This window comes from Falco biarmicus, chromosome 4 (genome assembly GCF_023638135.1).
Source record: "Falco biarmicus isolate bFalBia1 chromosome 4, bFalBia1.pri, whole genome shotgun sequence".
Classification (NCBI taxonomy): Eukaryota; Metazoa; Chordata; class Aves; order Falconiformes; family Falconidae; genus Falco; species Falco biarmicus.
The window spans coordinates 67775567-67785921 of NC_079291.1; the positions used below are offsets into that span (position 1 = coordinate 67775567).

General features: G+C 68.3%; 2 protein-coding genes and 1 long non-coding RNA gene across 3 annotated transcripts; 2 read left to right on the forward strand and 1 right to left on the reverse strand.

Annotated features, from left to right (window-relative positions):
• Positions 1-6: 6 nt before the first annotated feature.
• Positions 7-1551, forward strand: LOC130147636 (uncharacterized). The gene is made up of 4 exons (XM_056335076.1): positions 7-70; positions 144-221; positions 428-1484; positions 1534-1551. Exons 1-4 carry the CDS (start codon positions 24-26, stop codon positions 1549-1551), a joined length of 1200 nt encoding a protein of 399 aa, XP_056191051.1. The 5' UTR covers positions 7-23.
• Positions 1552-1653: 102 nt separating this feature from the next.
• On the forward strand, positions 1654-3053 carry LOC130148649 (uncharacterized). The gene is made up of 2 exons (XR_008821604.1): positions 1654-1761; positions 2014-3053. It is a non-coding gene; the product is annotated as an uncharacterized LOC130148649 (long non-coding RNA).
• A 136-nt stretch (positions 3054-3189) lies between these two features.
• On the reverse strand, positions 3190-8743 carry ISYNA1 (inositol-3-phosphate synthase 1). Its single transcript, XM_056337381.1, has 11 exons — positions 8569-8743; positions 7149-7273; positions 6907-7068; positions 6567-6696; positions 6298-6491; positions 6050-6199; positions 5756-5971; positions 5515-5679; positions 5330-5443; positions 5024-5241; positions 3190-3942 (listed from the first exon to the last, which is right to left on the reverse strand). The coding sequence occupies exons 2-11, from the start codon at positions 7260-7262 to the stop codon at positions 3738-3740; spliced, it is 1668 nt and encodes a 555-aa protein (XP_056193356.1). The 5' UTR covers positions 7263-7273; positions 8569-8743; the 3' UTR covers positions 3190-3737.
• Positions 8744-10355: the final 1612 nt, after the last annotated feature.

The following is a 10355-nucleotide window of genomic DNA, read 5'->3' on the forward strand; positions in this document are numbered from 1 at the left end:
ACTCCACCAACTCCAGTGAGAACATGTACACCATGATGAACCCATCGGGCCCGCGGGGAACAGACCGAACGTGAGTGATGGGGAGGGGGCACGGGGGGGGGATGGGGGGGTCCCACGTCACTCACCCCCCCCTTCCCTTCCAGTTCCCAATGGGGCCCGGACCTGAGGGGCCCATGGCGGCATGAGCGCGATGGAGCCGCATCACATGAACGGATCCTTAGGTGGTACCCCCCCCCGGACCCCTCCCCGCGGCAAGGGGTGCCCCACCCCCCACCCCCCCCCCAAGGTGGTCCCCAGCCCTGCTGCGGCCGCATCCCGCGGCCCGTGGGCTCCATCTGCGGGCGGCCGGGCTCAGTGCAGGGCTGGGGCGGCGGGGGGTGGCACGGATTGAGGTGGGGGCACTCATGCACTGCTGGTGCCTTTGCAGGCTCCGGGGACATGGACGGGCTGCAAAGGTGAGTGCGGGGACCCCCCCGTGTGCTGGGACACCCCCATGCGCTGGGGACCCCCCCAACTCCATGCACTGGGGTGCCTGTGCATGGGCAGACCCTGTAATGCTGGGACCCCTGTGCACTGGGACCCCCCCTCCCCAACATGCACTGGGACCCCCCCATGCACTGGGACCCCATTTATTGGGGTGCCCACCCTCCCTAACAGGTACTGGGACCCCATTTATTTGGAGCCCCTCCCCAACATACACTGGGACCCCATTTATTGGGGTGCCCACCCTCCCTAACAGGTACTGGGACCCCATTTATTTGGAGCCCCTCCCCAACATACACTGGGACCCCCTGCATGTACTGGGACCTCATTTATTTGGAATCCCCCACCTCAACATACACTGGGACACACCCCCCCATTTACTGGGACACCCTCCCATTTACTGGGATCTCATTTATTGGGATGTGCCCCCCCAACATACACTGAGACCCCATCCATGTACTGGGACCCCATTTATTGGGACCCCCCCCTCCCCAACATACACTGGGACCCCATTTATTGGGGTGCCCCCCTCCCCAACATACACTGGGACCCCCCCATGCACTGGGACCCCATTTATTGGGGTGCCCCCCTCCCCAACATACACTGAGACCCCACCCATGTACTGGGACCCCATTTATTGGGACCCCCCCCTCCCCAACATACACTGGGACCCCCCCATGCACTGGGACCCCCATTTATTGGGGTGCCCTTCTCCCCAACATACACTGGGACCCCATTTATTGGGGTGCCCACCCTCCCTAACAGGTACTGGGACCCCATTTATTTGGAGCCCCTCCCCAACATACACTGGGACCCCCCCCCATACACTGGGACCCCATTTATTGGGGTGCCCCTCTCCCCAACATATACTGGGAACCCCCTCCATGTACTGGGACCTCATTTATTTGGAATCCCCCCCCTCAACATACACTGGGACACACACCCCCATTTATTGGGACACCCTCCATTTATTGAGCTCCCCCCTGCACTGGCCCCCCCCTGCACTGGAACCCCCCACCAATGTATTGCCCCCCGCCCCCCATGTACTAGGACCCCCCCATGCCCTGAGATCCCACGCCCTGCCCCCCCATTTACTGGGCCTGCCAATACACCGGGCGCCCCCCATACACCATTCCCCCCCCCCTCCCCTAACATTTTTCTCTCCCCCCCCCCTAGAGCTCCCCCAGTAACCTGGGGGCCCTGAGCAACCCCCCTGGCACCCCGCGGGACGACGCCGAGCTGAGCAGCAATTTCTTAAACCCCTTCCAAAGCGACAGCGTAAGGGACCCCCGGGGGGGCTGGCGGGGGGGTGGGAGCCTGGGGGGGGGCACAGCAGCTGCGGGGGGGGGGGGGGGGGGCAATAACAAAGTCCCCATAGCAGACCCCCCATGGCAGCAGGGGGGTGCCTTGGCCAAGCGGCTGGGAAACATGAGGTGGGCAGAGGGGGGCGGGTGGCGGGGGGGGGGAGAAGCAGTGTGCCCCCCCGCGACCCCTCCCCAATTAACCCTCTGGTGTCTCCGCTCTCTCTAGTACTCGCCCAGCATGACAATGAGCGTGTGAGCCCAGCGCCGAGGCTGCCGACCGCCAGATGAAAAATAATTAATAATAATTACCAACCCCCCAGGCCCCCCACCCCCCACCAGAAACACGAAACAAACAAACAAAAAAATGCGGAAAAAATAATAATAATTAGAAATAAGACCTGTGACTTACGTACTGCCCACCTGCCCCCACAGCAGGGCCCCCCCCCCCCAGCTCTGGGACACCCCCCCCCCAGACACCCCCGCAGGTGGAGCAGGCACTGGGGTGGGGGTTCTGGCACTGTGGTGGTGGTGGGGGGTGGTGCCAGCCCCCCCCCCCCCCCCCCAAGCATGGGGAGGGGGATTTGGGGGGGGGGGGTTCATGGCATTGTGGCCCCCCTCCATGGCAGTTGGTGGACACATCCCCCTCCCCCAGCATGGGGAGGGAGATCCGGAGGGGGGGTCACAGCGCTGTGCCCCCACCCCGTGGCATGCAGCCTGGCTGGGGCACATGCACTTAACGGCAATTAGCTGCACTGCTAATGAGCGGTGCCCCCTACCCCCGGGGAGGGTGCAACCCCTCCCAGTTCTCCCAGTACCCTTCCTGCTGGGCACCCCGCCACCCCGGGGGCCCATAACCATCCCCCAGCCCTGCCAAGCCCTGGGGGTGCTCATACGCCAGCGCAGCCCCCCCAGTGTGGGTGCAGCACCCCCCAGCCAGGGGCACCCCAGGCTGTGCTGGGGGGGGGGGGGGGTTTGGGGGGGGCCAAGCCATACCTCCCCCCCACGGAGCACCCGCCCCCCCAAGCGCTCTATAGGGCAGGCCCCAGTGCAGAGAGCAGCCCCCCCCGGCAGCGAGCCGGCCCCGGGGGGGGGTCCCGGCCCCCAGCCCCGTCCTGCGTGCTCAGCCAGCACTGTGATCCCCGGCCCCCCCCGAGCGCCAGACCGGGGCCCCCCGCCCCCCCCAGGGACCACTTGTAAAACTTTAATATGAAGGATTTTTTTTTTTTTTTGTGTGGGTTTTTTTTTTTCTGACTTTTTTCCTCTTTTATAACAGAAAGGACCTCAACACCCCCTGCCCCCTCCCTCCCCCCCCCCCCCCAAAAAAAAAACCAACCAACCCAACCTGCCTCCACACACCCAGGCCCCCTCCTCTGTACAGCCCTGTGCTGGGGGGGGCCCTATCTTACCCCCCCGCCGAGGTGGGGGGCAGCCCCCAGCCCCTGTAGGGGTAGCACCCACCATAGGCATAGTCGTTCTGTGTAGGGACCCCCCCCATTTCTAGTCCCCAGAGCCTTTAGAGCCCCCGTTGCTTATCTAAACAAAACAGCCCCCCCCCAAACAACAAAAAAAAGTACAAAAATAAAAAAAAAAACACCCCAAAACAACCCCCCCACCCCCCCATCAATAAATGTAATTTGATTTTTTTTCAGAAGGTGCCAGTGTTTTGGCTCTTGCTTTGCCCAGGGCTGGGGGGCGGGGGGGGGGGGGGGGGGGAGGGGGGGGGGGGAGGGGCGGTAGCAGGCAAGACGCGGGGGGGCCACACTGCTCCGGGTTTATTGGCGGGTACAAAGCTTCACAGTTTCGAGTTGGTGTCAGAGCCGAGCACTTGGGGAGGGGGGGGGTAGGTTCCAGACCCCCAACCCCTCCCCCCCCCCCCCAATCCACCCCCCCCACCCCCCCCTAAAAAGCTGATACGAAATACAAAAAGGCGCTCGCTGTTAGTCGGCTCCGTCAATGTGGAGGGGGGTCCGGGGGGGTCCCGGCCGGGGGGGTGCTGGCGCAGGGGTGCCCGTTGAGCTGAGTGGTGGCCGGTGTCTTCTTGGGGGTGAGGGGGCAGGCGGCCCCCCCGGGGCAGGCGCGCTTCGGGCTGGGCACCGGCCGCTGCATCTTGTGCTCCAGCAGCATGTGGTTCTGGGGGGGCAGCCCCAGGCAGGCCCTGCGGGGGGGAAAGGGGGGCGCTCAGGGATGGGCACCCCACTGCTGGGGAAGGCACCGCGTGTGCCAGGAGCCAATAGTGCCAGGGACACTGCGGTGATGGGCAGCCTGGGCACGGCCCTGGGACCCACTGGGGCTGGGCACTGGGACCCACTGGGGCTGGGAACCCCATGCATTCGGCACTAGAACCCATTGGTGCTGGGCACAGGGAGCCACTGGTGCTGGGAGCCCCACGCACTGGGTTCTGGGACCCACAGGCACTGGGCATCCCGGGCATGCCATGCAGTGGGCACTGGGACCTACTGGTGCTGGGCAACCCCTAGGCATGAGGTACTGGGACCCACTGGTTCTGGGAACCAAAAGCATTGGGGCATTGGACACTGGGACCCACTGGTGTTGGGCACCCTACTGGGCATTGGGACCCACTGGTTCTGGGACCCACAAGCATTGGGCACTGGGACCCACTGGTGCTGGGCATCCCCTGGGTGTCAGATGCTGGGGTCCACAGGCATTGGGCACTGGGACCCACTGGTGTAGAACACTCTGGGCATCAGGTACCAGGGTCTGTGGGTGTTGGACACCCCGAGCACTGGGACCTGCTCCCACTGGGCACTGGGGCTTCAGCCAGGCTGGGACCCATTGGTGCTGGGCAGCACCAGGACCCACCACCACTGAACACCCTTGGCACTGGGACCATCGCCTTCAGGCACCAGGACACACCAGCACTGGGTCCCACAGGTGGGGGGCACTGGGACCCACTAGGTGGCCCAGGCACTGATCACCAGCACCCACTGGCTCTAGACACCCCACACACAGGCACCGGGCACCCATGGGTGCTGGGGACCCACTGGTGGCGCAGGCACTGGGACCTACTGGTGGCCCAGGCACTGGGTCCCACAGGCGGTGGGTGCACTGATCACCAGGACCTACTGGCTCTGGACACCCCACACACAGGCACCGGGCACCCACGGGTGCTGGGGACCCACTGGTGGTGGCACCGGGACCTCTGCAAGCCTCGGGTGCCACCCAGGGGCAGCGGGGTGGGGGGATGGGCACCCCCTGGCGTGGGGACCGGCGGGTACCTCAGGATGTTCTCGATGCAGCTGCGCTGGCGGAAGAGCGCGTTGACCACGGGGGTGCCCTCGGGCACCAGCGGGGCCTTGCAGAGGAAGGCGACGATGGAGAGGATGCTGTGGAAGCCCTGGAACTCGGGGTCGGCCTCGGTGCAGAAGGTGACGCGCTGGCACAGCTCCGTCAGGATGGCCAGGTCCAGGATGATGGGGCTGGCCAGCAGCGAGTCCTGCGGGCCGGCAGCGAGGTGAGCCCCACCCCCTGGGGATGCACCCCTCCCCCCCCCGGGGGACAGCCTGGTCCCCCGCCCCACGCACCTCGCAGGTGTTGTGGATGACGATGGTGTTGGTGCCACCCATCATGATCTCCGACGTGTACTCGTCCAGCGCGCGCTTGCTGTCCCCCACGTAGGGCACGTACTTGATCACCACCTGCGAAGCGACGGCCCCGTCACCGCCCCGTCACCTCCGTGGGCACCACGTGTCCCCAGCCCCCAACTCACGCAGTGGTCAGGCTTGTCCTGGGGGCCGTAGAGGATGGGGTTGGCCTGGACGGTGTCGTCCACCACGTTGCTCTTGGAGATCTCCTTGGAGCGGAACTGCTGCGGGGCCGAGAGGTTCTTCCCGTCGTTGTTCCCCAGGTGGTTGTAGCTCACGATGGACTTGGTCTGGGCAGGGTATGCAGGCAGGTCACCCCCCATCCCAGGCAGGTCCCCCCACCCCACCTGCCCTGTCCCCACGTACCTTCAGTCCAGCACCCACCAAGAAGTCCACCAACACCGACTTCAGCTTGGTCTGACCCGACTTGAAGTCATCGCCGCAGACAAAGACGCAGCGCTGGCTGGCCAGCTCCAGCACCCCCGGCACGAAGGTGTTCTGGGGGGAGCCGTTGATGTAGGCGCAGCCCTCCAGGATGCTGGCCACGGCGAAGAGCGTGGATGGGGACACCTCCAGGCCTTGCTGTGGGGACACAGGCCAGCTCAGCACTGCTGGCGTGCTGGCATCACCCCCCTACCCTGTCCCCTCCCGTCCCCTGACCTCGATGGCCCGCAGCAGGTTGTCGGCGGTGTCATTGAGCCCCGGGACGACATCGCAGAAGCGCTCCGTGTTGGCCGTCCAGAGGACGATGACTTTGTCCACCCCGCTGGTCTCCCTGAAGTCCCGGATGTCCCGGCGGATCTGCTCCACCTGGGACACCACCGAGGGGGACGCATCAGCGTGGTGGCACCCCCCCATTGCCTGTGTCCATGCGTGTCCCCCCCCGGCTGCCACCGCCCCACCAGGACCTGCTCAGCCATGGACCCACGGAGGACGTTGTCCGCCCGCTCCTCCTGGTTGGCGGCGATGAACTCGGGGATGTAGATGGAGGGTCGGGGCTTCAGCTTCTCCAGGTGGGGCCAGAGCTGCTCCTGCAGCGGCCAGTCCAGCACCTCTGCTCGCCGCATGGCCTCCGCCAGGTTCAGCGAGGAGATGTCCCAGCCTAGGGGACAAGAGGTGACCCAACCGCTCAGGGTCCCCCGCCCCATTGCGGGGTATCCCCCTGTGTCCCACCTACCATCAAAAACGATGTCATTGGGGTGCACCATGGGCAGCAGGTCCCGGAAAGGCACGTAGACGTCGCCAGTGGGGCTGGTGCCCAGGCAGACGGTGGAGGCTTGGAGCAGGGAGCCGTAGTAGTTGGCTTTCTGGGATGGAGAACACATGGATGAGCTGCTGGCGCACGGAGGAGCGGGTCCCCAGCACCCCCAAACCAGGGGACCGGGGCTGTAGACCACCTCCGCAGCAGCAGGGAGGAGATGGGGGCGCAGGGCCCAGGTGCGGACGGGAGCAGCTGGGCTCAGCGTCCCCATCTCTGCAGGACACCTGGGGGCTGGGACCCCACAAGGGACACCCACCTTGCGCCCCGTCTTGGTCATCCAGGAGAGCCCCAGCTTGTTGGCCAGCACGGCCGCCGTCACCGTGGTGCCGTTGTTGCCCCCCCAGCCCACCAGCATCACCCCCAGGCGAGGGACCTGCCGCCCCGTCCGGAAGGTGAAGCGGGTTGAACACGGCCGCACCTGGGGGACACAGAGAGGGGACGCGTGGGGATGAGGGGAGCCCCCCGGGGCGCCCCCCGGCAGCCCCCTGCCCCCCGCACCTTGGTGACACCGTTCTCCTTGCAGACGTGCACGGTGCTGTACGTGTACTTGGCCTCAATGAAGTCTTTGCTGTACGTGACATCGGGGCTCTCCACAAGGAATGTCTCTGCCATTGTTCCTGGAGCTGGAACAGGAGGGAATGGGTGTCAGCACCGCAGGCCTGGCACGCCGAGCCCCCCCACCCAGCCCCCCCACCCTGCCCGGACCAGGCTCCGGCACCGCTCCCCGCCAGGCTGTGCCGCTGGTGGGGACCGTTGGCTCCCTGCCCTGGTGCCACCCAGCGTGACAGCGGGGCTGCCACCACCGTCCCTGCCCACGCAGCGGCACCAGGACAGGCTACGGGGGTGTAACTGCCCCACACCCCCCCAGCACCTCACTGAGCCCCCAGCAAGCCAGGAGGGTGCAGGGTCCCCATCGTGCTCGGGGCAGGTAGGAGGCTGTCACTGCTGTCACCCCTCCTGGGGGTGGCAGGGGGCACAGGAGGGCATGGGGGACTAGGGATGCTCCCAGGGGACACGGGGACAGGCGGTGTCACAGCACCCCAGGGTGGCACAGGGGACATGGGGACAGAGGGTGTCCTCGCTCCAAGGAGTGTGGGGAATTTGGGGCCAGGGGCTGTCCCTGTACCCTGGGCTGGCAGAGAGTGCAGGGGACATGGGGACCAGGGCTGTGCCCACTCCCTGGGGTGGCAGAAGGGACACAGGGATAGGGGATGTCCCAGCACCTTTGGGTGCTAGGGTGTGCAGGGGACAGGGCCTGTCCCTGCACCCCAGGGTGCCACAGGGGACATGAGGACAGGGAGTGTCCCAGCAACTTGGGGTGGCACAGGGGCTGTCCCTGCTCCCCGGAGTGGCAGACAGTGCAGGGGACATGGGGACTGCGCTGTCCCTGCAGCCGGGGTGGCAGAGGGGTCATGGGGACACGGGCTGTCTCTGCTCCCTGGGGTGGCAGAGGGGACATGGGGACGGGGTGTCCCAGTACTCTGGGGTGCCAAGGGGTGCAGGGGACATGGGGACCAAGCTGTCCCTGCAACCAGGGGTGGCAGAGGGGACATGGGGATGGGGGGACGGGGCGTCCCAGCACTGTGAGGTATCAAGAGGCGCAGGGGACATGGGGACGGGGTGTCCCAGCAGCCGGGGGTGGCAGAGCGGGCATGGGGACAGGAGCTGACCCTGCTCCCCGGGGTGGCAGAGGGGACATGGGGACAGGGGGATGGGCTATCCCAGCACCCTGGCGTGCCAAGGAGTGTAGGGGACATGGGGACTGAGCTGTCCCTGCCCCCGGGGTGACAGAGGGGACACGGGGACAGGGGATGACCCTGGCGCCCCCGCGTGTGCGGGGCACGGGGGGGACACGGGCCGGGACCGCAGAACCGACCCCCTTCCCGGGGCCGCCCCCGCCCTCCCCGCGGGCACTCACCGGGCCGGGCCGGGCGCGCTGGAGCCGGTGGCGGAGCCGGGGCCGGTGCTGCCCCGCGGGGGATGGTGCGATCGCGGCTGCGGCCGCCCCGGCTCCCGCCGCTTAATCGGCTCCCAGGCCCCGCCCGCCCCGCCCGCCCCGCCCCCAACCGGCCCCGCGCCCCCCCGCACGTGCCCCGGCCCCCCCGCCCGGTTCCCCCGACCCCCCCGGCCCCCCCCGGCCCCGGCCCCGCGGCAGGTGCGGGGCGGCCCCGGGCGCCGGCGGCGGCTGTTACCGGGGGGGGGGGGCGGCGGGAGCGGGAGGCGCCGGCGGGGGCAGCGGCCGCTGACCCGGGAAGGGGAAGTGGCGCCGGTGCCGGGACCGGGCCGGGGGTCCCGCCGCCGCCTTCCGGCCACTGGCTGCCCCGGCGTCCCGCAGCCCCCGGCACCGGCACCCCCGCACCCCGCGACCCCCCGGCGGGGGCACCCCGCAGCCCCCGGCACTCACAGCCCCCCGGCACCCCCAGTCCCCAGGGCACCCCCCAGCGCCCCGGCACTCTGCTGTCCCCAGAAAGGGCACCCCGCAGCCCTTGGCACCCCCCAGCCCCCTGCAGCCCCCAGCATGGGCACCCCAAAGGCCACGGTACCAGCACCCCGCAGCCCCCCCCCCCGCCCCGTGCAGCTCCCAGGCCCGGGCACCCCCCCCGCTACCCCGGGTACGCCCCCGCCCGTGCAGAGCCCCCAGCCCGGGCAGCCGGGGGGGGGGGGGACACGCCGCAGCCCCCCCCGGCCATGGCAGCGCGGTATGAGGGGCCGCGGCCGCCCCCCCGCCTCCTCCCCCGGCCCCGGCCGCCTTTCAATGGCCCGGCCCCGCTCCAAAGGGCCCCCGGGGCCGCAGCGCCGCCCGGGCGGGCCCCGGCCCCTTCCCCACGCCCGCTCCCCGCAGGCGGCGGGGGCAGCTCCGCTCCGCGCCACCCACCCACCCGCCCGCGGGCCGGGCTGCGGGGGGCACCCCAGTACCGCCCCGCACCCCCCAGCGGGACGGGACCCAGCGGGGCCGGCCGCGGGGGCACCTGCCGCGGGGGGAGGTGGCGGGGGCGGTGGGGAGGGGGTCACGGCAGGGACGGGGGGCCCGGGGCAGTAGTGGACACGGTGGGGCGGTGGGGGGCCGGGGGCACGGCGGGCCGGGGGCGGTGTGCGCAGGGGGGGCACGGCGGGCCAGGGGCGGTGGGGATCGATGGGCCGGGGGCTGTGGGGGGCGGGGGGGGGCTATGGGGGGGCTATCGGGGCCGGCGGGCCGGGAGCTATGGGGGGCTGTGGGGGGCTACGGGGGCGGCGGGCCGGGGGCTGTGGGGGGCCGGGGGCCGGGGCCGTGCCCCCCGCGGGGGAGGCAGAACAATGGTCCCTTGGTGCCGCGCGGGAGGACGGCGCGAGCCCCGCGCAGGAATGCCAGTGCCTCAGCGAATTATTGAAACAAAAATAACATTTCTTTGTACAATAATCCTGGGGCGGGGAGGGTCCGGGCAGCGCTGCCAGGGGCCCAGAACTGGTATTTTTCCACTGCTTTCCTTTTTTTTATTTTTTTTCCTCCTCCTTTTTTTATTTCCCTTTTTTTTTTTTTTCTTTTTTTTTTTTTCTTCTTTCCCCTCGTTGCCCCCCTCCCGTAACTCCCACCATTGTTCCTTCCCTCGTCCCTTCCCACTCCTCCCACGCTCGGCACCGCAGCAGCGGGGCTCCCTTGTTCCATCGCGGCCATGGGCCGGCAGCCCGGGCCGCCCGCCCAGCGCCTTCGCTCCCCAGCTGCCGGGG

What these genes read in the sequence shown, in the direction of transcription:
- LOC130147636 (XM_056335076.1), top strand. Translation starts at nt 24, where the DNA reads ATGTACACCATGATGAACCCATCGGGCCCGCGGGGAACAGACCGAAC. An exon ending in CCGCGGGGAACAGACCGAAC is followed by an intron (nt 71 to 143) that starts GTGAGTGATGGG and finishes CTTCCCTTCCAG; the next exon opens with TTCCCAATGGGGCCCGGACC. An exon ending in TCACATGAACGGATCCTTAG is followed by an intron (nt 222 to 427) that starts GTGGTACCCCCC and finishes GTGCCTTTGCAG; the next exon opens with GCTCCGGGGACATGGACGGG.
- ISYNA1 (XM_056337381.1), bottom strand. Translation starts at nt 7,262, where the DNA reads ATGGCAGAGACATTCCTTGTGGAGAGCCCCGATGTCACGTACAGCAAA. An exon ending in CAATGACATCGTTTTTGATG is followed by an intron (nt 6,492 to 6,566) that starts GTAGGTGGGACA and finishes CTTGTCCCCTAG; the next exon opens with GCTGGGACATCTCCTCGCTG. An exon ending in TCATCCACAACACCTGCGAG is followed by an intron (nt 5,242 to 5,329) that starts GTGCGTGGGGCG and finishes GCCGGCCCGCAG; the next exon opens with GACTCGCTGCTGGCCAGCCC.